The following is a 26,935-nucleotide window of genomic DNA, read 5'->3' on the forward strand; positions in this document are numbered from 1 at the left end:
TCGTTCTGAAGTTATCGGCGGTGTAACGGTCGTCGTAATCCTCCTCCTCAGACGAGGAGGAGAGGCGAGAAGGATCAGACCAATATGCAGAGTGGAAAGTGGTCATCTTTTAATTCACATAGACTGAACACTTAATATACAAAACAACAAACGTGACAAAACCGCAAACAGTCCCGTGTGGTACTAACACTGACACGAGATACAAACACCCACAAAAACCACGTGAATCCCAGGCTGCCTAAGTATGATTCTCAATCAGGGACAACGATTGACAGCTGTCTCTGATTGAGAATCATACCCGGCCGAACACAGAAAATAACACATCGACAACCCACCCCAACTCACGCCCTGACCAACTAAATAAATACAAGAAAAAATGAAAAACAGGTCAGGAATGTGACAGGCGGTCACAGAAAGACAAATAAACATCTTGATTTTGTATTTAGCAGAAATCTGTGTATAAAGTGACGCGGAAGGGCAAGAAAAGCATCTAACGACGCACTTAGCTGTTCTACTAGTGGTCTGAGGCAGTCGTTCATTAACAAGCCTTTTCAAGTGCAACTTCAGTAACAATGGTTTTGGAAACAGCTCAGAGATTTAACGATGCTCCTACGAAGGCTCTAACAATGAACTTCACCTAAAGATGATTTTGGGAAACCTGCCCTGGCTGCTTAGGTATAAGGTCAGGCAATATTGTGTGGTCCATCAGCAATAAGTAGATATCATCATTCATTCATTATCATCTGTGTTAGTGATTCATGATCATTCATAATCATGCATTATCAGTTTGAATATAAACTCAGTTCTGGTCTTCACCTCTAAATGTCAGGCATTATCAATCAGCCATTATATTTCCTAATGCTTTCCAATTATTGATTATCATTTTGTGTACTAAGTTACTCATTAAACGCTCTCAAACCTGCATGCCCAGTCATGACTGACTGTAACGGTCGTTCTCCTCCTCGTCTGAGGAGGAGCATGGATCGGACCAAAACGCAGCTTGTGGAGAATACATGTACTTTAATTATAACGAAGACGAAATAAACACTTTTACAAACTAATACAAAAACAACAAACGACGTCAACAGACCTGAACATGTGAACTTACATATAACGAAGAACGCACGAACAGGTACAGACTAAACAAACGAAACAGTCCCGTGTGGTACAAACACTGACACGGAAAACAATCACCCACAAACAAACGGTGTGAACAGCCTACCTTAATATGGTTCTCAATCAGAGGAAACATAAAACACCTGCCCTGATTGAGAACCATATCAGGCTAATTAACAATGAACCTAAACATAGAAACACATAACATAGAATGCCCACCCAGCTCACGTCCTGACCTTTCTAAACAAAGACAAAATAAAGGAAATAAGGTCAGGAACGTGACACTGACAGAGTCCTGCTAAAATCGAGCAGACCATGGGTCCTGCAATATCGGCATAATTCCCCAATAGTGTGTTTGAACAGTTATTCATTTCCTGCAGAATTAATTCACCTGTCAGGGTGAGAAAGTAGAGGTAATGCATGCGTCCCAAATGGCACCCTATCCCCCATATAGTGCACTTCTTTTGACCAGGGCACCTGGGGGAATAGAGTACCACTGGGACACAGCCTATGTGAGGTGTATTGGGACACAGCCTATGTGAGGTGTATTGGGACACAGCCTATGTGAGGTGTATTGGGACACAGCCTATGTGAGGTGTATTGGGACACAGCCTATGTGAGGTGTATTGGGACACAGCCTATGTGAGGTGTATTGTGTAATTGATGATTAAGTTATACCTCCGCATCTAGCTTGACTGCCTTCACCGTCTTCAGGTTGGCTGAATGTTTCTGGCGGGAGAAAAGTTTTGACAGGATGAGTGATATTAAAAGAGGAAATGATGGAAAGTAATTTGAATAAAAGGAAATAAGAAATATCCACCAGTCATAACATTGTATTTTCTGATACTCACTGGTCTGGGAAGCGACACGTAGGCTCTCTTATCACCTGTAATTAATCAGAAAGAAAGAAAGTATTTTGAGGAAATAAAAACATTTAAGTCATATTTTGGGCATTGGTCACAAGGTAAGTTTGGTAAAAATCATTTTCCAGTGAAAGTATTGTGTACCTTTTGAAATGCCCCACGCCAACCCATGAAATGACACTAAAAGGGAGGGATTCAGTTGATTATCCCTAACACATCCTCTATCATACTACAGTTGATTATCCCTAACACATCCTCTATCATACTACAGTTGATTATCCCTAACACATCCTCTATCATACTACAGTTGATTATCCCTAACACATCCTCTATTATACTACAGTTGATTATCCCTAACACATCCTCTATCATACTACAGTTGATTATCCCTAACACATCCTCTATTATACTACAGTTGATTATCCCTAACACATCCTCTATTATACTACAGTTGATTATCCCTAACACATCCTCTATCATACTACAGTTGATTATCCCTAACACATCCTCTATTATACTACAGTTGATTATCCCTAACACATCCTCTATTATACTACAGTTGATTATCCCTAACACATCCTCTATCATACTACAGTTGATTATCCCTAACACATCCTCTATTATACTACAGTTGATTATCCCTAACACATCTTCTATCATACTACAGTTGATTATCCACAACACATCATTTATCAGACTTCAAATGGAGTGCAACCAATCAACTTACTCTCTAAGTTTGGAATAAAGGGACATTTCAGTAGAATTTCCAGGGGTGGTGAGGGTGTGATAAACATCACTAACATGTTCAAGGAGCATTACTTCACATAAAAGTACAGGCAGCTTTTTGGAGGGCCTGTCTGTGTCGCTTGAGTACCACACCCCCTCCACAAGCGCGAGCTCACACACAAACACAAACAGAAAGGTAGACACACACACATACACAGATAAACACACACCCATACCAGCTTTACCAGAGGAAAAATAGCACTTTTACTATGTGAGAGCCACGACTCGAGGGCACAGTGTGAACTTCATCGTTAAACTTCCCCCAGTGAGGGAGATTTATCCCTATTCCTCCTCTATTCAATTGGTTTAGTAGGGGGACGTCGTCTCTCTCTCGCTGCTTGTCATTGGGATCGTAGCCCATAAATACTGGCACCGTGACACGCCACAGAGGTTACGGATGATAGGAATCACGCTGCGTGCTGGGAGAGAGCTCTGAGAAATGTCTGGCATCACCACGCTGGGACACGCACTGGCTATCAGGCTGTAACAGAACGGTTTGTATCTCCAACTCAATGAGAGGTATCCTGCTGAAGGTGCTTTAATCTGACATCCGCTCCCTGATAGAGATTGTGTCAGATAATACAAACAACTACGGTTATAGAGATTTAACTGTCTATGAATAGGATCAATACATTTTAGATTACCACAGCTCAGCGAGAGACAGAGAGTAAAAATAACCACGGAGCTGTCCTATGACAACCCTCTCCTGCGACTGCCCATAACACACACCCATCCCTCTCCCCCTCTCCTACCACTGGCAGCCCCACCTCGGCGGCCCTCGAACACGTCGTTGATCTCCCTTAGCAACACGGCCATGTCGCAGAGCTGGGACTCCCAGGCCTCACAGAACACATCCAGGTTCTCCTTGGCAATCTTACTGGATGGGTGCAGGGCCAGCGTCTGGGCTGCAGATATGATCTGACAGGAGAGAGAGAGAAAGGGGTGAGAGAGAGAGAGAGGGAGTGAGCAGATGGAGTAGCTATGTTTTACACTGTATTGGACTGTGAAAGTGTTTTGATAAGGTGCACTAAGTTCTACCTTAAGTCAGGGGATCCCACTTTTTTGGCCCCCGACCCCATTTTGATATCACATTTGTTTCGTGACCCCACCATGTAACAAAAATGATGTAATCAACGGTCAATGTTAACTTTTTTATTTAACAGCCTATTACAAATGAGACAGTATTTTTGACAGTATTTCAAAAGTACTGTTTTGAAGTGATTGAAATGCATCAGAAAGCTATTGGGAAGTTCAGAATGTCCTCAGCTAATAATTATGTATGATCTTTTCCCCCCAGTCTGACTTAGTGCCTGGTCTTGTCCACTCTGGTCTAATGAGGCTTGTTGGCATTGTAGAAGGAAACAGACACATGCATGATCCTGAGAGTCTTAACATTCAGTGATGAGGTCATAATATTTTGTAGCTTAAACCGTTCAAAAGACTGAGCCACATTTGTAGGAGGAAAACAGTTTTTTTTATTTTTGCTTAAAATTTTTATTTCACCATATTTCTCGTGACTCCATTTTCAAAATCAGGCAACCCCACATGGGAAACGTTACCTTAAGTGGAGCTATTACTCTGTTACTCACAGCAGTACCTATCCAGACAAGTTGATTCTTTGAGGGAAGACCAACAAGGGGCCCAAGAAAAGGAGAGGGGGATTTGAATGGAAACAGGCCTCAGTCTCGTACAATGTTGAACTACTATGAGACAGCAGAGACACCGGAGTTACACCGGATCATTACCTTTCAGTGTGGGGGTGGATTTGTTCCATTTCACACAATCTTCAGTGGGCAGGGCATCAGTTTTGTTCCCCACTTTTCTAATTATGTTTGGTCTTCCAGGCCGTCGGGAAGGTCATTATCTGCTGCTGGGGGTATAGTGTGAAATGTGATGATCCTCCCACGGTAATGTCAGACGCTGCATGACCTCGCAGTAATGACTGAGCTCATAGGCTCAAAGGTCAACCAATCAATAAGGTCACAGAGGGGGAGCCACCGCCCAGCAGGGAGGGATGATACTGGTGTGTGTGTGTGTGTCTGTGCGTGTCTTTCAATGATAATAAAGGGACTCCTGCGGGTAATTGCCAATTAAATGCAGCACACTGGGGGTGATGCACTCTGACTTGTGTGCATGTGGTTGTCTGAGTTATTTCCCCAAGTATCAGATGAAGTCTTCTTAATGTCTGTTTCTGCAATGGTTGGCTGTGTTTAATGTATGGGGTTGAAGCTATAAGGGATCTAGATGACAGGGGGTGTGCTGACAAACTGAACCTTGAGAGGTTATACAGATGATCAAGTTTCTGTCACAACATGGATTGTATCAGACATGATCAGGACTATGCCATAGCATGTGTCTTGTTTTGGTCCTTCAGGGGCCCGTCCCCAGTGTGAGTGTGATGCGTATGTGTGGGTGTGTGTTACCTGTCAGTTTGTGTGTTACCTGTCAGTGTGTGTGTGTTACCTGTCAGTGTGTGTGTGTTACCTGTCAAGGGGTGTGTGTGTTACCTGTCAGTGTGTGTGTGTGTTACCTGTCAGTGTGTGTGTGTTACCTGTCAGTGTGTGTGTGTTACCTGTCAGTGTGTGTGTGTTACCTGTCAGTGTGTGTCTGTTACCTGTCAGTGTGTGTGTGTTACCTGTCAGGGGGTGTGTGTGTTACCTGTCAGGGGGTGTGTTACCTGTCAGTGTGTGTGTTTTACCTGTCAGTGTGTGTGTTTTACCTGTCAGTGTGTGTGTGTGTTTTACCTGTCAGTGGGTGTGTTACCTGTAAGTGTGTGTGTTACCTGTCAATGTGTATTTTACATGTCAGTGTGTGTTACCTGTAAGTGTTTGTGTGTTTTACCTGTCAGTGTGTGTGTTTACCTGTAAGTGTGTGTGTTACCTGTCAGTGTGTGTGTTACCTGTCAGTGTGTGTGTGTTTTACCTGTCAGTGTGTGTGTTACCGGTCAGTGTGTGTGTGTTTTACCTGTCAGTGTGTGTGTTACTTGTAAGTGTCTGTTTTACCTGTCAGTGTGTGTTTTACCTGTCAGTGTGTGTGTTACCTGTCAGTGTGTGTGTGTTTTACCTGTCAGTGTGTGTGTGTTTTATCTTTCAGTGTGTGTGTGTGTGTGTGTGTGTGTGTGTGTGTGTGTGTGTGTGTGTGTGTGTGTGTGTTACATGTCAGTGTGTGTGTGTTTTACCTGTCAGTGTGTGTTTTACCTGTCAGTGTGTGTGTTATCTGTCAGTGTGTGTTACCTGGGGGCCGATGACGTGGAAGGTCTCCTCAGCGTGTATACAGGTGATCTCCAGAGGCTCTGTCCCCGAGACGTGACACAGCAGACGACAAGTCTGGAACAGGACAAAGAACATCGGCGTCTAACATCAATATGACTGGATATGAGCAGCAGACACAGACCTACATGTTGATGCCAACAACAGATCAAGATACTTATCTAAATGTTTCAATTGAAAAATACATACAGGCTTCCAAAGCCAGTAGCCCACATCACACATGTCCATATACCTCAGGCATGAAGATGGATATGAGGTTGGTTTGCTGTGGATTGAATTGAATACTTTATTGTGCTTCAATGGTGACTTGATAAAGGAGACTCAACAGACTTGAGTCAACCTCCCCAGTCCAGCGAGCTTCTCTCACCTCCACCAGCTGTTCTTTCTGCTCGCCGAGCGTCCGGGCGTACTCTGCCACAGCCTCCAGGTTGCCCTCGCCCCCCGAGGCCTTAAGGGCCCGCAGAGGCAGGTGTTCCGCATGCAGCTTCAGCAGGTCCGCCGCCCGCCCCACCGCCACCTTATGAAGCTGGACGGAAGGGAGAGGGGAAGAGAGGGGGTGAATATGTGTGTACATTTTGTATCTTTTCTACGCCTGGCTGCACAATGGTAGCAGAAAGAGAAAACAATAGTAAGACAGAAAGAGAACACGGCAGAGAGAGAAAGAGCAAGGCAGAGAGAGAGAGAGAGAGAGAGAGAGAGAGAGAGAGAGAGAGAGAGAAAGAGCAAGGCAGAGAGAGAAAGAGCAAGTTAGAGAGAGAGAGAAAGAGTAAGGCAGAGAGAGAGAGCAAGACAGAGAGAGAGAGAGAAAGAGCAAGGCAGAGAGAGAGAGAGAGAGAAAGAGCAAGGCAGAGAGAGAAAAAGCATGTCAGAGAGAAAGAGCAAGTCAGAGAGAGAAAGAGCAAGGCAGAGAGGGAAAGAACAAGTCAGAGAGAGAAAGAGCAAGGCAGAGAAATAAAGAGCATGTCAGAGAGAGAAATAGCAAGGCAGAGAGAGAAAGAACAAGTCAGAGATAGAAAGGACAAGGCAGAGAGAGAAAGAACAAGTCAGAGAGAGAAAGAACAAGTCAGAGAGAGAAAGAACAAGTCAGAGAGAGAAAGGACAAGGCAGAGAGAGAAAGAACAAGTCAGAGAGAGAAAGGACAAGGCAGAGAGAGAAAGAACAAGTCAGAGAGAGAAAGAACAAGTCAGAGAGAGAAAGGACAAGGCAGAGAGAGAAAGAACAAGTCAGAGAGAGAAAGAGTGAAAGGAATAGGGAGAGTGACAGTGTACACTCTAGAGGATAAAGAGAAGAAGTAAACAGAGCGAGAGGCATGTGGGCATATCAAAGATAAAAAGAGCAAGAGCTACAGACAAACTGTGATGGAGTACAGAAAACTCTAGACATTTCTGCTCTAGGACTGAACCCTTTGGCATGCCAGACAGTGAAGCATTCTGGGTAGGAGCATAGGGTTACAGGACTCACCTCTCTGCGGAGTTCGTAGACACTTTGGCAGGTCTTCAGTATAGACAGCTCCATCTCCTCCGTGGCCTCTTTAGCATTTAGAGACTGCTTCTTGAAAGAAAGATAAAAACAAAAAGAAAAAGGGAGGGAGTGGGAAAAGATAAGAGTTGTCACATAAATCATGGACTGCTGCCTTGGACGTGGCCTGTCTCTGCAGAGGAAGGAGAAGTCAGTTTCTGACCCACATGAGATCACACAGACCTGTTCAGTCCCTATCAGAGAGACAGAGAGAGGAGAGAGAGAGAGATCACTTGATTGCTTTGGCAATGTTAACATATGTTTCCCATGCCAATAAAGCCCCTTGAATTGAATTGAGATCCCTTCTGCTTCACCAATAGCATGTAAAACATAAGAGTTTCAGACACAGGTTCTTGGGCCAAGGAGACAGGTGGGCAGTACCAACCTTGCACAGACAGGATTAAAGCAGGGTGTCAAAACACTGTCAAACAAGCAGGAGGCATCAGACGATTTGTCTTTGACCCACTCACCACACCCCCTCATATCACTCTCTCGGTTTCCACTTAAATGAGTGGAGTAACACACCTTCTCACACCCTCTCTGTTTCTACTGAATTGAGTGGAGAAACACAAACAGACCCTGGGATCCAGCTAGTGACGCACGTTGTGGAAATGTGTCTCACTAGGGAACCAATCCTTCAGTGTGTTGTAGCTCTGATTCCATTCAATCTGTCAGTGGAACTGTGGCCTCTACTTTCACATCGTTATACCAGCTTAAACCAAAAACACATTGTATAAAACCTCCACGTTTCGGTATCCAAGGAGAATCTTTTGAGCGAGGTGTCAAGAGAGAGACAGAGATCACAATGTGTTCCGTGTTATCAGTGGAGTCAAGTGGATAGCTATTCATACATCGAGGCTGACTTCAAGTTAGATCTTACTCCTATATACTGCAACAACAGTGTTACACTAGTGTATACACCCTTATGTTATACTAGGGACATTGTGTTTCCAAAGCTGGGACTGACAGTGAAGACTTGTGAAGAGCAGAATCAACAACCTCTGCATAATCAAAACAGTTGCTTTGTGAGGTGTTACAGTTCACAGTTATCCATTGTTATGTAAATGAAAGCTGAAAAGTACCAGTGGCCTGGCTTTGGCCCCAAGTGAGAGCAGGTCTGCCAGAGACACGGGTACCGGCTCGCGTAGATGGAAACAGACAAGTCTGAGCCTTTTGGGTAAAACACTAGGGTAAATTCTGTATGGAAACACACCTATAGTGAATGAAGGAAAATAGTACTGCATAGTAGCATGCAGGAGTAGTGTGAAAAGGCTGGATATTCTATACTTCTCCACATTATCTGTAAACCTATCAACAGTATACAAGGTCATGCAACTACACTCCTGCAGTGTGATCCATTTGTCACCCAGAGAACCACTTGACAGCTCAAGAACATTCACTGACAATATAGAAAGGAGATACAGAGAGAAGGTGAATGTGTGTGTTCCAGGTCTCTCTTGAAAAACAGATTTTTATCTCAACGAGACTAACCTGGTTAAATAAAGGTTTAATAAAATGTGCGTGAAAAGGAAAAGAGGTCTGTGGGTATTTGCACGTGTAAATGTGCATATGCATGTGTTAAATCATAACATACTGTATGTGCTCTTAACCATGTAGACGTATGAGTACATATCTATCACATACGTGTGAGTACTTGTATACGTGTTTGTGTGTCCCTGTGTGTCTCTGTGCTTGTGTGTATGCATGTATGAGTGTTTATATGTGCGTGTATGCCCTGTGAACGGCCACATACCGCCTCCATCCAGGCTGTGATGAGCTGGTCAGTGTCCTGGCGGGCGAGCTGGCAGAGCTGCAGGATGCCCTCTCGGTGCTCGTGGCTGGTGTAGGCCGAGTCAGTGAAGTCCTCCATCCTCTCCACCACCGCCTCTAGCTGGCCAGACAGAGCCTGGTGGGGCAGCAAGTACAGACCCTCACGCAGACCTTCCACGTTGGACTGGGATCACAGACAGAGACACATACATACACACAGAGAAAAACACAGAGACAGAGACACAGACAGGGAGAAACATACAGAGAGAGACACAGCGACAGAGACACAGACAGAGACAGAGACACAGACAGAGAGAAATAGACAGAGAGAGACACAGCGACAGAGACACAGACAGAGAGACAGAGACACAGACAGAGAGATAGAGAGAGACACAGAGAGAGACACAGAGACACAGACAGAGACACAGAGAGAGACACAGACATAGAGACACAGAGACAATAGTGAATACAAAAACGATTTGTCATGCCAAAAATGTAATTGACACAGGCAGAGACAGAGACACAGGCAGAGACAGAGAATATCATTAGAAAGCTCTATGATCTCTGTTGCAGTCTATTATCCAGTTCAAAAACAAGCTAGGATAATTGACTTATTCTAAAGGACTCCTAGCATACTTCATCTTTGTATGTAGAGGCCTAAAGCGGCATACTGTATTAACACAGGCAAGTACAGTGTTATAACACATTGTTGCATTGTACTTAGAAATTTGTTTTTGTCCCACAAAGTGGGACAAAAAACAACAACATGTGGAAGGAGCCCCCAGGCTCGGTCCTCCCCTGTCGCCCCACCTTGAAGTCCTTGATGCCGGTGTAAATGCTGAGGGGAAGGACCTTGGTCTCCCCGCAGGGCCGAGCGTCCGTCACGATCTCCATGACCTGCTCCAGGGCGAAACGCATGCGGTGAAACACGGCGTCTTTGTTGATACGTGCCGACTCGCAGTCAGGGTGTCTGAGACACGTCTGCAGGGAGGAGAGAGACTCATGGTTTTATAAGTATCTGGCACATGATTTCAAAACCAAGTAGCAGATGAAGAAACAGTCCATGTTTGAAATCAATTGTAGTAATACAGTCCCTCTATCTCGTATATACAGTTGAAGTCGGAAGTTTACATACACTTAGGTTGGAGTCATTAAAACTCATTTTTCAACCACTCCACAAATTTCTTGTTAACAAACTATAGTTTTGGCAAGTCGGTTAGGACATCTACTTTGTTCATGACACATTTCATTTTTCCAATAATCGTTTACAGACAGATTATTTTACTTATAATTCACTGTATAACAATTCAAGTAGGTCAGAAGTTTACATACACTAAGTTGACTGTGCCTTTAATCCGCATGGAAAATTCCAGAAAATGGTGCCATGGCTTTAGAAGCTTCTGATAGGCTAAATGACATAATTTGAGTCAATTGGAGGTGTACCTGTGGATGTATTTCAAGGCCTACCTTCAAACTCAGTGCCTCTTTGCTTGACATCATTGGAATATTAAAAGAAATCAGTCAAGACCTCAGAAAGACCTCAGGTTCATCCTTGGGAGCAATTTCCAAATGCCTGAAGGTACCGTGTTCATCTGTACAAACAATAGCACGCAAGTACAAACACCATGGGACCACACAGCCGTCATACCGCTCAGGAAGGAGATGTGTCTCCTAGAGATGAACGTACTTTGGTGCGAAAAGTGCAAATCAATCCCAGAACAACAGCAAAGGAACTTGTGAAGATGCTGGAGGAAACAGGTACAAAAGTATCTATATCCACAGTAAAACGAGTCCTATATCGACATAACCTGAAAGGCCGCTCAGCAAGGAAGAAGCCACTGCTCCAAAACCGCCATAAAAAAGCCAGACTACGGTTTGCAACTGCACATGGGGACAAAGATCGTACTTTTTGGAGAAAGGTCCTCTGGTCTGATAAAACAAAAATAGGACTGTTTGGGCATAATGACCATCGTTATGTTTGGAGGAAAAAGGGGGAGTCTTGCAAGCCGAAGGACACCATCCCAACTGTGAAGCAAGGGGGTGGCAGCATCATGTTGTGGGGGTGCTTTGCTGCAGGAGGGACTGGTGCACTTCACAAAATAGATGGCATCATGAGGCAGGAAAATTATGGATAAAAAATTGTGGATATATTGAAGCAACATCTCAAGACATCAGTCAGGAAGTTAAAGCTTGGTCGCAAATGGGTCTTCTAAATGGACAATGACCCCAAGCATACTTCCAAAGTTGTGGCAAAATGGCTGAAGGACAACAAAGTCAAGGTATTGGAGTGGCCATCACAAAGCCCTGACCTCAATCCTATAGAACAGGGGTCGGGAACCTATGGCTCCCGAGCCAGGTGTGGCTCTTTTGATGATTGCATCTGGCTCGCAGATAAAACAAAATATTCTCACTTTTTTTATTTTTTTTATTTTCTCCCCTTTTCTCCCCAATTTTCGTGGTATCCAATCGCTAGTAATTACTATCCTGTCTCATCGCTACAACTCCCGTACGGGCTCGGGAGAGACGAAGGTCGAAAGCCATGCGTCCTCCGACGCACAACCCAACCAAGCCGCACTGCTTCTTAACACAGCGCGCCTCCAACCCGGAAGCCAGCCGCACCAATGTGTCAGAGGAAACACCGTGCACCCGCCCCCCTCGGTTAGCGCGCACTGCGCCCGGCCCACCACAGGAGTCGCTGGAGCGCGATGAGACAAGGATATCCCTACCGGCCAAACCCTCCCTAACCCGGACGACGCTAAGCCAATTGTGTATCGCCCCACGGACCTCCCGGTCGCGGCCGGCTGCGACAGAGCCTGGGCGCGAACCCAGAGACTCTGGTGGCGCAGCTAGCACTGCGATGCAGTGCTCTAGACCACTGCGCCACCCGGGAGGCCTATTCTCACTTGTTTTAATCCATCCATCGATTTTTCACTGCTCATGTCCTGTTCATGGCTGCAGGAGCAATTGTCCATTATTTTAATTAAATGATACTGGCCTACGTTGGCCGTTGCTATGTAAAACAGGTAAACGCCTCCTTTTGAATCAGTCTGCTCGGTCATTAGCTCAAAGCTAACCCTTCGACGAAGAAGATGGCGAAAAGAAAAAAAGATGACGAGTATCGTACATTTCAGGACGAAAGGACCGAAGAATTCGCCTTTGTGGAGAGAGCAGGTTCTGCGGTGTGTCTAATTTGCAATGACAAAATTACATCGATGAAACGGTCGAATGTAAAGCGGCACTTCGACAAATTCAGAGGCTTATTATACTGACATTTAGTTGAATTCACTTTTAAAATATATTATATGGCTCTCACTGACCTAAGGGGATTTTTACTAGGATTAAATGTCAGGAATTGTGTGGAACAGAGTTTAGATGTATTTGGCTAAAGTGTATGTAAACGTCCGACTTCAAATGTATATTTAACATAAAAACTATGTTTTAGGTGAGAAGTTAGACTGGTTTGATTCCAAAAAAGAATGAAAATTCACATGACCACCATAAGGCCTAATTTCACCCATGCAGTACTAAGGTTTTCCAGCTCACAGCTTTGACCTACTACATTAGCAGTAGTGATAGGATGTACATACCTTGGACGCAGTGAGCAGCATCATGGTGCATTTCTCCAGCACTGCTCTGGCTGCTGCCATCCTGGCCTTCTTATTCTCGTCCTTCAGGTCCTAAATGACAGAGACCAACACTGAACAGTTAAGCTGTGTTCACATTGACAGTTTGAAGTCACTCAAATCCTATATATTTGCATATCTGATTTGAATCTGTTCTTTTTCCTGCAGCCTCAACAGACAAAAAGCAGATGGAATCTAATATTTCAAGACACATTTCAAACCACCTTCATAGTCAGATACAAATCTGATTCCTGCCCATGTGACTTGTGTCTGAAAGGTCAAATGTGATGTTTTTGTCCTAAAGTGGTTCTTCGGAATATCTTGTTGTTTGCTAGCTACTCTGTTAACAGTTTGACAAGAACATGTGGCAGCTAACTAGCTTGTTAACTTCTTATGGCTGAGATCCCGTTAACGGGGTGTACTCCCAGGAATCCCAGTTCCACAATACATGTTTTTTTGTTTGTTGATAAAGTCCATAATTTATGTCCAAATACCTCCTTTTTGTTCGCGCCTTGAGTTCACAAATCCAAATTCACGAGGCGCAGGTCAGACGAAGAGTCAAAAAATACCATTACAGTTCGTAGAAACATGTCAAACTGTCACGTTCCTGACCTATTTTTATGTTATTTTGATTATGTTTAGTTGGTCAGGGCGTGAGTTGGGGTGGGCATTGTATGTTGTGTGTGTTTGGTTAGTCTATGGGTGTTGTATGTGTATGGGATAGTGTTTGTTAGGTCGTCTAGTTATGTCTATGGCTGCCTGGATTGGGTCTCAATCAGAGACAGCTGTCATTCATTTGTCTCTGATTGGGAGCCAGATTTAAGGTAGCCATAGGCAGTAGGCTTTTGTGGGTGTTTGTTCCTGTGTCCTCACAGGACAGTTGAAGGTTAGTCACGTTTGTTGTTTTGTAGTTTGTAGTGTCTTGTTTGCTGTTTTTTCATTAAAAGATGGCTTATTTCCCTCAATCCGCATCTTGGTCCTATCCATGCTCCTTCTCGTCTAAGGGGGAGAACAACATTGACTGCCTTTACACAAACGATGTATAGAATCAATCTTTAGGATGTTTTTAACATAAATCTTCAATAATGTTTCAACCGGAGTATTTCGTTTGTCTTCAGAAATGCAGGTTGCTCTCACGGGAGAGCGCGTGAACAGCTCATGGCAGACACCTGACTCAAAGAGCTCTCATTCCCTCATCCTTCACAGTTGAAGCCTGAAACAAGGTTCTAAAGACTGTTGACATCTAGTGGAAGCCCTAGGAAGTGCAATCGGACCCCATAGACACTGTATATTCAATTGGCAATGAGTTGAAAAACTACAAACCTCAGATTTACCCCTTCCTGGTTGGATTTTTTCTCAGGTGTTTGCCTGCCATATGAGTTCTGTTATACTCACAGACATCATTCAAACAGTTTTAGAAACTTCAGAGTGTTTTCTATCCAAGTCTAAGTCATGATATGCATATCTTAGCTTCTGGGCCTGAGTAGCAGGCAGTTTACTCTGGGCACCTTATCCATCCAAGCTACTCAAAACTGCCCCCAGCCATAAGAAGTTAATTGTTTACAAACAAATTAGTGAATGTGACAGAAAGCTAAACAGCTACCTAGCTAGCTAGTTGACTGCTGTTGCTAGCCAAAAATGATTCATTTTGAAAGTTGGATCATCTTATCCTTTGAGGTTTTAACTTCTCTTGGGTAGGGGGCAGTATTTTCACCTCTGGATGAAAAGCGGTGTATTTCTGAATCAAATGAAAATTTTTGGGACATAAAGAAGGACATTATCGAACAAAAGGACCATTTGTGATGTTTCTGGGACATTTTGGAGTGCCAACAGAAGAAGATCTTCAAAGGTAAGGCATTAATTATATCGCTATTTCTGACTTTTGTGGCGCTGTCCTCAGATAATTGCATGCTTTGCTTTCGCCGTAAACACAGCGGCTGGATTAACAAGAAGTTAAGCTTTATTTTGATATAAAACACATATTTTCAAGAATGTTAAATATTTGAATTTGGTATTTTTGAATTTCGCGCTCTGCAATTTCACCGGATGTTGGCCAGGTGGGACGCTACCGCCCCACCTGCCAATAAGAAGTTAAAAGTGTTTAAAACAGGCAGATTTTGAACATTCAAAGCAACTGGGAAATGTCCATGGCAGACACTGTTGTCACCTTAGCATGCTACATAACTTCTGAGTGATAGGAAGCACGTGCACCACCACAAATCAGTCTATACCACTGTGTATACACCCATCGTTACTATGACAACTAGCGTAGCCATGTCAGCAAATAACTGCTGTCTGAACAAACACAAATCCAATTTGGTCACGTAACTTGCTGTTTGGACAGTCAGTAGTCCAAAAGTGATTTTCCATATTAAGGCATACAGTGTGAACAAGGCTTAAGAGAAGAAGCTTCCCTTCAGGTCCAAAAGGACAGAGACCAACACTGGACAGTTAGAGAAGTAGCAGGTTCCCAAACTTCTCTGATTTGTGAGTGTGACCCAGTTAAAGCCTTTTGAATGATCTTGTGAGCCACCGAATAGACAGAGCCATTTCTCAAGCTTAAATACAACACGACTGACAGTGACCTACCAGCACCAGTGGGCTCTGACGCAAGTCTCAAACCCACTCTAACTCAGTGGGGTCTGACCCTACCAGTGGTCTGGACTAGTGGACCAAGGCCACATCCCAAATGGCACCCTATTCACCATATAGTGCACTTCCTAAAGAGCATGCTGAATACATATGGACCACATTCCTATGATGGGAAAGATATGTCAGAGTTATTAGGCTATGTTAAGTTAAAGCCCAGGTCTCAGGCCATCAGAGTTCTTACTCATAGACCAACCTGGTGAAGCACGACTCAATGCAGTAGATAACATTACGCAGTCGGCAGGGGACTAGATATCTCAGTAACATCCATGGACTCTCTCTCCTCTCTCTGTGTTTCAAAGACTTAGCCTCCAGTAGGGATTTTGTGTGTGTGTGTGTGTGTGTGTGTGTGTGTGTGTGTGTGTGTGTGTGTGTGTGTGTGTGTGTGTGTGTGTGTGTGTGTGTGTGTGTGCGCGCGTGCGTGTTTTTCGGGAGAGGCTGAATCGACTTCTCGAGGCGCAGAGCCATGGATTACTAAGGAGATGTGATGATGTGTTATTATATTCCCCTGCTCTTCGCTAGGTTAGTCTCTCAATAGAGGAGCCAGGAGATTTCCAGACGGAGAGAGAGATGGGGACGTGGCATGTTTGTGAAACACCCCTTTAAACAAAAAGAAGGGAAGGAAAGCTGAATATTATCCGTTCTCTCCCTACAGCACAGCGATAATACTTTTCATCAGCTAGTTAGTGCAGTCGGTTAAACCATAGCCTGTATCCCAAATGGCAACCTATTCCCTGTCTAGTGCATTAGCCATTGGGCTTTGGGAACAGGGAATAGGGAGCCATTAGGGATGCATACAATGAGACTGTGTATGAATCAATGCATGATTAGCAGACACTGACACTACAGGGGAACATCAGAGTTTTTCTGGCCTCATTATTTCTGTAAAACTTTTTGTTTTATATATATGACATGTTGCACTTGATATATTTCAAATAGAGAGTTTGTTTGATTTGAAGGTCAAAATGTATCAAGGCATATCAACATTCTGCTTTCATGATGTAAACGCTCCTTTGATATGTGAGTCAGATCTGACCCATTTTTTAAAGCCGTTTGTCTAAACACACACACACACACACACACACACACACACACACACACACACACACACACACACACACACACACACACACACACAGAAACACACTCTCATAGCCGATGCAGAAGCCCTGGAGTGTATCTGTGTGTGTGTGTGTGTGTCTGTATGTGCTGTATGCAGCTTGTCACACTCTACCCAGACGCGTGCGTGCGTCTGGGTAGCAGGGGCTCGTCACACACACCCTGCTATCTGTGTCATCTCGCTGTCTGAGTGGATGTGGAGCCAACAGCACACGGCACTGTACACAATCTGGAGGGTCTCACTCCCCCCCCCCCCTCTCTCTCTGGACAGACTGTGTTTATCAAGAGCTGATAAAGAGTGAAGAGGCACATAGTGTTTGGTAGGATGACATAGTGTTTGGGAGGATGACAGTGTGTTTGGTAGCATGGGGGGAAAGAAGGAAGACTTTGCCCAATACACGGTCAGAGAGGGATGATACTCACATTCTGTCTGTCCCCGGTCAGGTGGGCGAACTCCACCATCTGATTCCCGAACTGGCTGAAGATCTGGACAAACTCCTGGAAGGTGCTCACTCTCTCCAGCTGCTCCAAGGTTACTAGCACCTGGGAGGATCAGGAACACTATTACAGTAACTACCATTGGCTCCCACACCTACACATTACACACAACAACTCTTGAATTAAACACAAAATACCACATGCTGAACTCAAAGATGGCCCATTTCTTTCTGCCAGAACCATGTCTTGAGGGAGCAAAGTTGCTTTGAGAGATGTTACTACTTTGACACGTCAGACTGCTTTTGCTGCTGGCAAAATGCTGCTTTAAGATATGTGAACGAGGTAGCAAAGCAAATTCTTAATGTGGGCCTCGCCATACAAGTGATGGCCATTCATTTCACTTTCCACGCTTTCCAGCCGCAGTGTTCAGTAGAGCAGTTTGTCATGACTGATTGACTGAGACGACACGGAGGACCTGTCTGTCGAAACAGGAAAAGGTCATAGTGACAAGAAGTGGTATTGTCTCCCAATCGTCTAGTGAACGGGGAAATAGGAAGGAGGATTAATGGTGGTGTCACCATGTCTCAGGAGTTATCACAATGGCCTTGTGGCTGAGTGGGGCATCTGAAAAACCAATCAGATCACAATGATTTACCCCAATCACCTCTACTGTACACAATGGAACACACATTGTGGGGTAAAGGGTAACCTGGGATCTGTCTGCAATACAGACGGAACTCCGTGTTGCATGAAGGTGTGTTAAAAGGGTAACCTGGGATCTGTCTGCAATACAGACGGAACTCCATGTTGCATGAAGGTGTATTAAAAGGGTAACCTGGGATCTGTCTGCAATACAGACGGAACTCCGTGTTGCATGAAGGTGTATTAAAAGGGTAACCTGGGATCTGTCTGCAATACAGACGGAACTCCGTGTTGCATGAAGGTGTGTTAAAAGGGTAACCTGGGATCTGTCTGCAATACAGACGGAACAGAACCCATGATGTATGAAGGTGTATTAATGTATACAATAGTTACAGGAATGACTATTGTCATGAAAATGTAGAAATCATTAGCTTACTACGTCTTCAGCTACTTTATAAGACACGTACCTTGATAACATGCTACTAATGAACTGTACTGCATTTAGATACAACTTTGTCTGACACATGCAACACTGAACAAAATCAGCCCATGCATAATGCAGCAAACCTTCAACACCTCTCAGACCCCCCCAAAACATCATGAAATATGAATCTATTATAAAACAGTGTGATCCATCCATCCGGAGTAGTGTGTGTGTGTGTGTGTGTGTGTGTGTGTGTGTGTGTGTGTGTGAGAGAGAGTGGCTTGGCTCTAGGAGGGTAAACAGTAGTGACATCCTGCAAGCCAGGCAGGAGCTCTATGCTGTTATCAGACAGACACAGGGTTCAAAATTGAATTGTGTTTGCCAGTAATGGGAGCAGACCTGTCGGCCGTCTGTCCAAACAGGCCTTACTGGACGTGATTAGGCCCTTACACTCTGTGTATGTGTGTGTGTGTGTGCCCCCTCGCCTCTAAGAGCCATACACACACACACACATACATCACATCCCGTTCCTAAAAGCAGCAGGAATAGAAACAGGGCCTGGTCCTTTTATGTGAATGTGCTGCTACTCCCCCACCATTATCTCCACAGCAGCAGAGGAGTTCTCCTGTACTGTATCATGGAGCTCAGATAGGATCTGAAAGACTGGAAGGAGGATGGAGGAAGGTTGCCAGTGCTGGGTGCTGGGTGCTGGGTGCTGTGTGTGTGTGTGTGTGTGTGTGTGTGTGTGTGTGTGTGTGTGTGTGTGTGACAGTCTGTACCTACTTTGTTCTGTGAGTCTGTGTGCATCTATAGCCCTATAGCTATACTGTGTGGTCGGAAGCGGTAACTACTTAATGATCTGTTTGATTACGATGGTACCTACTTTGTTGCGTGAGGTGATGATCTGTTTGATGACGATGCGGTCTGCGAGGACCAGGACTTTGGTGACGGAGGAGAGGAGCATGCGGGCGGCCTTCACCATGCCTGTACGGTCACTGAACACTGTTGTGCGTCCGTCCACAGGGGCCGTCACCGCAGTCCCAACGTCTGTCAGCTGGGCTATGGCATCCCCTAGAGGACAAAAAGGACGGAGGATGAAAATGGTTTTTAGAGTCCGACCGAGATGTTTTTTGGGCCTGATACCAATTCCGATTTTTGGGGTGACAAAACTTACCGATACCAATATATCTGTTGATATACTGTTTTACAGCGGAAATGAAAAAGGGTAATTTTGACGCAATGATTTCTCATAAATTGCCATTCAGAAGAGCAACTGTCCTTATATGCTTCAAATGTTGATTTCTTACATTGTGAAATTAATGACACATCATGAGAATGGCTGCAAGTGTTCGGATAAGCATGAGATTCCCCTTTTCATTCTATTTATAGAATATTGGTTATCGGTGGAGAAAGAGGAGGAGAAGGGGGAGGGTGATGATGATGATCAGGAGGAGTAAGAGGAGGAGAAGGGGGAGGGTGATGATGTTGATCAGGAATCAGGAGGAGTAAGAGGAGGAGAATGGTTGAGGGTGATGATGTTGATCAGGAGGAGAAAGAGGAGGAGAAGGGGGAGGGTGATGATGTTGATCAGGAGGAGAAAGAGGAGGAGAAGGGGGAGGGTGATGATGATGATCAGGAGGAGAAAGAGGAGGAGAAGGGGGAGGGTGATGATGTTGATCAGGAGGAGTAAGAGGAGGAGAAGGGGGAGGGTGATGATGTTGATCAGGAGGAGAAAGAGGAGGAGAAGGGGGAGGGTGATGATGATGATCAGGAGGAGTAAGAGGAGGAGAAGGGGGAGGGTGATGATGTTGATCAGGAGGAGAAAGAGGAGGAGAATGGTTGAGGGTGATGATGTTGATCAGGAGGAGAAAGAGGAGGAGAAGGGGGAGGGTGATGATGTTGATCAGGAGGAGGAGAAGGGGAAGGGTGATGATGTTGATCAGGAGGAGTAAGAGGAGGAGAAGGGGGAGGGTGATGATGTTTATCAGGAGGAGAACGGGAAGTGTTATGATGATGTTGATCAGGGGGAATAAGAGGAGGAGAAGGGGGAGGGTGATGATGTTGATCAGGTGGAGTAAGAGGAGGAGAAGGGTGATGATGTTGATCAGGAGGAGAAAGAGGAGGAGAAGGGGGAGGGTGATGATGTTTATCAGGAGGAGAACGGGGAGGGTGATGATGATTATCAGGGAGAGTAAGAGGAGGAGAAGGGGGAGGGTGATGATCAGGAGGAGTAAGAGGAGGAGAAGGGGGGGTGACAATCAGGAGGAGTAAGAGGAGGAGAAGGGGGATGGTGATGATGTTGATCAGGAGGAGTAAGAGGAAGAGAAAGGGGAGGGTGATGATCAGGAGGCGTAAGAGGAGGAGAAGGGGGAGGGTGATGATCAGGAGGAGTAAGAGGAGGAGTAGGGGGGGTGATGATCAGGAGGAGTAAGAGGAGGAGAAGGGGGAGGGTGATGATCAGGAGCAGTAAGAGGAGGAGAAGGGGGATGGTGATGATGGTGATCAGGAGGAGTAAGAGGAGAAGGGGGAGGGTGATGATCAGGAGGAGTAAGAGGAGGAGAAGGGGGATGGTGATGATGATCAAATCTATAGGAATTGTTCTATATCATTCAGCATAGAAACACCATACAACATTTTCAGAGGTACCATGTATAGTACATTATCACTTTATCTAAATGTTCTAATACTTGGTCATATTTCTTCACAGTGGTTTCATGCGGACCCCATTATCCAAAAACTTGTTCAAAGTTGCATAAACTAAAAAGTAACATCCAGAATTCAGCTCCACTTTGTTTGAGAGCTAAAACCCTTTAGGTTCCCTTCCCATCGTGCCCTATGTGAAAATTGAGAGGCTCCTCCCCTCCCTTCTCTTCTCCTCTCCTCTGCTGTCCTGTGAGTCAACGGTAGCACCATAAACCCCAGTGGGAACATCTCATCCTGGACAGGCTTATATTCAGCTCGGTGGCACTGCAGCAATGTGATGCTAGCCAATGCTAGGGCCAGCTGGCACGCCCTCTGAGCGGCATGACCAGGCCATTTCAAACTGAGAGGCTGGTACACTGGAGGGTCGCTAATTCCTTCACGAAACTCCAAAACAACCCTGGGTGCACAACGGAAAAGTAAAACCAACATACAAATATTGGGCTGAAGCACCATAACCAAAATAGTCTCGGGCAGTAGAGAGAGAGCAAGAGAAAGCGAGAGAGAAAGGGGGGGTGAAGAGAGAGACTTGTATCACCTTGGCTGCATGGTTTGGCTACTTGTTTGGGTTGGCTTGCAATCCAAAAGAAAGTGCACCAACGCTCTGATTGCATTCGACAGCCCCTTGTGGATGCCAGAATCCCCCAAACCAGCTGAAACACTCAGCTTAGCTCACAAACAATGTTGCTGAACATCAGAATACGGTCCAGAAGCTGCATGGAGTTTGATTAAGCTATGCCAAATTTCCCCTTTTACACTTGTAACAGTGTTGCTCATTCTTCTTCTTGTTCTCTTTATCGCTAAGATCTCTTTTTATGGGAATTGTTTGTTTTCTGCTGCTTGGTATTCAAATGGGATGAACACTTGAAATGATTAAAACCTGTGGAGTCTTGTAACTGACTGAGTCCTGACCATAAAAAGAGTCTTGTAACAGGGTGATTGTGATATTATGTAGTCTACAGGCTCCAGGTTGCACTGACATACACCATTTGAGAGATACAGGACCGTGGTGCCCTTTTACACACTCACTATCCAAAACTCTCAATACAGTATCTGCCTCCTAAAACCTTAGCTAGTGGCATAATTTGTTTGGTCTGGTCAAGCAGAACAGATTGAAGCCAACAACTCTGCCTCATTGCCCCCTCTCTACGACATCGCCCCATGATGGAGATCACCAAATTAAAGTCATGTAATCACCTTTTTTTATTTATTTAATTACGCTTCCTGCCTGCCTGCCTCCATCTTCCTTGTTTGCTTCCCTCACTCCCTGCCTGCCTCCCTGTGTCTTTGCCTGCCTGCCTGCCTCCCTGTGTCTTTGCCTGCCTGCCTGCCTCCCTGCGCTGGAGGAGGTCCGCTTAGTCTCTTCCTCCCTCTGGTTACACTTTAAGAGGCCGTCAATCCTTCTCCTCTTCCCGCAGATTTAAAGCTTTACCTTCCTTTCCTTTCCCCTTCTTTCTTTCTTTTCATCACAGAGAAGACAACTTCATTCCGTCCCAGAACGACAGAGGGAAAAGTTCACTTTCTGTCTTTTTAACGGTGAAGGTAAAATATTCCCTCAATAGAGTGAACAAGGTAAGAAAACGGAAGAAAGGAGGAGTGGAAGGAATAGAATTGGCCACAGTGGGCCACTCTGGCTGACACTTCCCACCAGCTCGCTTTTGTTTGGGTTCAGCCCTTTTCAAATCAGCACACTGGGAGATTAAACGCACTTTTACACATGCCGCTTCTCCCCAACATAAACCTATTATCCCGTCTTGGGTTCTAAATTCTTACCCTGTGAGATTTTGTTTTGGACTTAACATATCAACAGGATAAGACTTTGATTGGGCCTCAGGCTTTGACCCCCTATTCATCCTGCTATTTTTCACTTGAATAGAGTTGCAAAGCCGGCTCAAAAATATATTACTCTGTTTGTTTTAAAAGAGTGTTGATAGCTGCGGTGTACATATCCTCCTCCCACGGCATGTGGTAGTTATTCGGAGAATGACTGGACAGTTATGATGAAGAGATACAGGGTCGGCGTTTGTAGGTATATTTAGTTGCATGGGCTCATGGAAAAGTGTTGAAAGAGGGGGGCACAAGGTCACATGTAGCAGTTTCTCTTTTTGTCTCTCTAAGCAAAGGATTCAACTGCCGACAGCTGAGAACAGGCAAGATTCTCTCTCTCTCTCTCTATCCCTCTGAGCAAGAGAAGATACTGAAGATGAGTGAACTCTGTCCAGAAGACAGAGCAGGCACACCTCAGAGTACCCTTCATTACGCCTGCAGCCCTGCCTGCCTGGTACACAAACACTTCAGCCTCAAATTACACAGCTCTCTCCTTTTCCAAACCTGACTCATACTGTTCTGTTCTCTGTCTCTGCATTTCCCCCCTCAGGAAAGACCATAACCAACTTCACTTCCCTCTAGCCTCTAGTCTTGCAAACTTAAACTAAACTTCACTCAAAACTAACAAAAACAACAGTATTTGACTTCTGAACACCTCTAGTGCAAATGTGTTGAATAGGCAGAGTTAGGGTTGCACATTTTTGGGAATATTCAGAGGTGGAAACTTTCCGTGGGAATATATGGGAATTAACGGGAATATATGGGAATTAACGGAAATATATGCAAATTAATATTAATACTATTTAAATGTAGATTTTTTTGCATTGGATATATTTACCATATCATATGGAGACAGAAACATAAACCTTTTACCGTATCGTAAGTAGACATAATTGCAAATGATTAAATCCTTCCAATAGAACCCCCCCCCCCCCCCCCCATTTAGTTACAAATTGAACTTTAATTAAATGAGTTGACTCTTCACATGGGATGATTTCACTGAACACCAAAAGAAAGGGAATATTGAATGATCCCCAATGATCCATCGCATCTCCCAAAAATTTTTTCAACATACAGTACATCTGTAAAATGATAGTCTAGAAACTAAAGCTTTGGTTGTCTTCCTCTCAGACTTCCATGTCTTCTCCCTGGACCTCTTCAACGTCCACCTCTTGAACATCAGACTCTGAGGCCTCATCATCACTGTCACTTTCCCACCTTGTTGAGGATGACTCATTGTCAGGCTCAAAAAGCCTCAAATTTGCCCAGATGGCCACCAATTTGTCAACCCTTGTATTGGTCAGCCTGTTGCGTGCTTTGGTGTGTGTGATCCAAAACAAGGACCAGTTGCGCTCTGAGGCGGCTGATGTTGGTGGGATTTGGAGGATGATGGAGGCAACAGGGGAAAGAGCCTCAGATCCACAAAGTCCCTTCCACCAGGTGGCTGATGAGATATTTGGCACGATTGCCATATTGCATCTCCATCCCAAAGCCCTTGCTTGGAAGTGTACTTCGCCAGACTGCCAAGAAACCTGCCCTCATCCAGGCCAAGGTGGCGAGACAAGGTAGTGATGACACCATAGGCCTTGTTGATCTCTCCACCAGACAGGATGCTCTTGCCAGCATACTTGGGGTCCAACATGTACGCTGCGGCGTGTATGGGCTTCAGGCAGAAGTCTTCACGCTTCTTGATGTATTTCAGAACTGCAGTTTCCTCTGCTTGGATCAACAGTGAAGTGGGCAGGGCAGTACGGATTTCTTCTCTTACATCTGAAAGCAGAGTCTGAACATCAGGCAGGATGGCATTGTCTCCCTCAATCCGTGCAATGGCTACTGCTATAGGTTTCAGGCTGCTTACTACTCTCCCAAAATACATCATCCAGGAGGATCCTCTTGATGGGGCTGTCCATATCGGCAGACTGTGATATGGACATTTCTTGGAGAGACTCCTTCCCCTCCAGGAGGCTGTCAAACATGATGACAACACCACCCTAACGGGTGTTGCTGGGCAGATTCAATGTGGTGCTCTTATTATTCTCACTTTGCTTGGTGAGGTAGATTGCTGCTATAACTTGATGACCCTTCACATACCTAACCATTTCCTTGGCTTTCTTGTAGAGTGTATCCATTGCTTTCAGTTCCATGACGTCCTTGAGGAGCAGATTCAATGCATGAGCAGCACATCCAATGGGTGTGATATGAAGGTAGGACTCCTCCACTTTAGACCAAGCAGCCTTCATGTTCGCAGCATTGTCTGTTACCAGTGCAAATACCTTCTGTTATCCAAGGTCATTGATTACTGCCTTTAACTCATCTGTAATGTAGAGAGCGGTGTGTCTGGTGTACCTTGTGTCTGTGCTCTTGTAGAATACTGGTTGAGGGGTGGAGATTATATAGTTAATTATTTCTTGCCCACGAACATTCGACCACCCATCAGAGATGATTGCAATACAGTCGGCTTTCTCTATCATTTGCTTGACCTTCACTTGAACTCTGTTGAACTCTGCATCCAGTAAATGAGTAGATAAAGCATGTCTGGTTGGAGGGGTGTATGCTGGGAGAAGAACATTCAGAAATCTCTTCCAATACACATTGCCTGTGAGCATCAGAGGTGAACCAGTTACATACACAGCTCGAGCAAGACATTCATCAGCATTTCTCTGTCTACGTTCCTCCATTGAGTCAAAAACACTTCTGATTACAGGAGGACCATGAGTTGTTGCTATCGATAAGGTGTCTGATTCATAATTTTCACTTAGAATATAAGTAGAGGGTTTTTTGTCAAAGGTTCCTTGTTGTGAGCGCTGAGGGAACGTTATGCACTTGGTCAGATGATTCTGCATCTTTGTTGCATTCTTCACATATGATTTGGCATAGTATTTGCAAATGTACACAACTTTTCCTTCTACATTAGCTGCAGTGAAATGTCTCCACACATCAGATAGTGCTCGTGGCATTTTCCTGTAAAGATTAGAAGAAAAAAAAGTTTAAAAAAACAGAATACAATTCCCTGTGCAGATAAATAGTTAAGCAGTTAGATTAAACTCCTTTGTAAGACAAATGTTTTAGAATGAAACATGTATGAAAATAAATGAATTAACACTCCTCAGTTAGCAGGCTCAAGCGAGCTAAAACACACATCTTCGCAAAAACGAACTAGCAGAAATTGTTAACAAATTAGAAATTATTTTAACACACATTGCTATAGGGTACTATTTACTAGTTAACAAAAAATAATGTATGTCATATAAAATATATTCACCCCACTCAGTATTGTAATCAAAACTTACCAGAAAGCATGTAGTCCTTGGCTCAGACAGTGTAGTAGTGTGGGCTCAATAACATCTCATTAGTGTGTAAGATCTTGAGATTCAGGTGTACATGTGATGGCAGAATGCACTGTGCATGCAGAGGGTTGCAATTCCATTGAATTGGGGATAGTTTAACCAAAATATGCCATAAGACCTAGAATTGCCTTATCTGTATCCCACAAAAAAGGTTCACTGTTATAAGCTAACTTTTTTGATGAATTTAAGCAAAATTCTCCAAATTCAAGGGCTTAACTTCCCATGGAAAGTTTCCGACCCGTTTTAAAAATGTATTTATGATGAAAACAGCAAAAACACTCCCTTCGTTGGACTGCATTCAAAATGGCACCTTCTTCCCTATAGAGTGCACTAGGATGCCATTTAGGATGTCATTTCAGAAGCAGATCCAGTTACCTGCTCTGCGGGCCTCGAAGCAGGCCATGCCCATCTCCTCCTTCAGCTCCTCGTTCTCCACGGCAATGGCCTCTCCCACGGCAACGAAGCGACCCACAGCAACACTAACAGCCTGGCCCACCCTCTGGATGGCCTGCTGCGTCCGCTCCGACTTCTTTGGTTTGTCTTTGTGATTGATCAGGGTGGTGATCTAGGAGGATACAGAGACTAGTCAGTGATGTGTGCCTTGTGTGTTTGTAATATAGGTGTACAGCAGTGGTCGCCAACCGGTCGATCGCAATCTGGTCAATCTCTGGTCTCTGGTCAATCTCCAAGCCATTCCTAGTCGATCACCAAGCATTTCTGTGATAAACCCAACAATAAAGCCTTGCGTTCCTATTTTTTTCCCCCCGTTGCCCACTGTTGACGGTAGGTGCACTTGATTCAGCAGCCCTAGCGCCGGGAAGGCAAAGTATTCCCATTTTAAACC

The 26,935-nt window shown here is 44.6% G+C and overlaps 1 protein-coding gene across 5 annotated transcripts in view; it reads right to left on the reverse strand.

Annotated features, from left to right (window-relative positions):
* The window catches only part of LOC129830811 (alpha-catulin-like), a 115,265-nt gene that overhangs the window by 16,279 nt on the left and 72,051 nt on the right, over nucleotides 1-26,935 (reverse strand). Inside the window, exons 2-13 of one of the 5 annotated variants that reach the window (XM_055893561.1) lie at nucleotides 26,467-26,656; nucleotides 19,101-19,288; nucleotides 17,137-17,256; nucleotides 12,910-12,999; nucleotides 10,133-10,303; nucleotides 9,306-9,506; nucleotides 7,496-7,579; nucleotides 6,402-6,560; nucleotides 5,999-6,091; nucleotides 3,518-3,683; nucleotides 1,968-2,002; nucleotides 1,795-1,845 (exon numbers count right to left, since the gene is read on the reverse strand). In XM_055893561.1, the coding sequence (XP_055749536.1) occupies nucleotides 1,795-1,845; nucleotides 1,968-2,002; nucleotides 3,518-3,683; nucleotides 5,999-6,091; nucleotides 6,402-6,560; nucleotides 7,496-7,579; nucleotides 9,306-9,506; nucleotides 10,133-10,303; nucleotides 12,910-12,999; nucleotides 17,137-17,256; nucleotides 19,101-19,288; nucleotides 26,467-26,656 (1,548 nt within the window). Of the gene's footprint in view, nucleotides 1-1,794; nucleotides 1,846-1,967; nucleotides 2,003-3,517; nucleotides 3,684-5,998; nucleotides 6,092-6,401; nucleotides 6,561-7,495; nucleotides 7,586-9,305; nucleotides 9,507-10,132; nucleotides 10,304-12,909; nucleotides 13,000-17,136; nucleotides 17,257-19,100; nucleotides 19,289-26,466; nucleotides 26,657-26,935 lie in introns of all 5 variants that reach the window. The other 4 variants (XM_055893563.1, XM_055893562.1, XM_055893559.1 and 1 more) reach the window with 4 other exon arrangements.

The sequence above is a fragment of the Salvelinus fontinalis genome, chromosome 32 (genome assembly GCF_029448725.1).
Source record: "Salvelinus fontinalis isolate EN_2023a chromosome 32, ASM2944872v1, whole genome shotgun sequence".
In the NCBI taxonomy this organism is placed as follows: Eukaryota; Metazoa; Chordata; class Actinopteri; order Salmoniformes; family Salmonidae; genus Salvelinus; species Salvelinus fontinalis.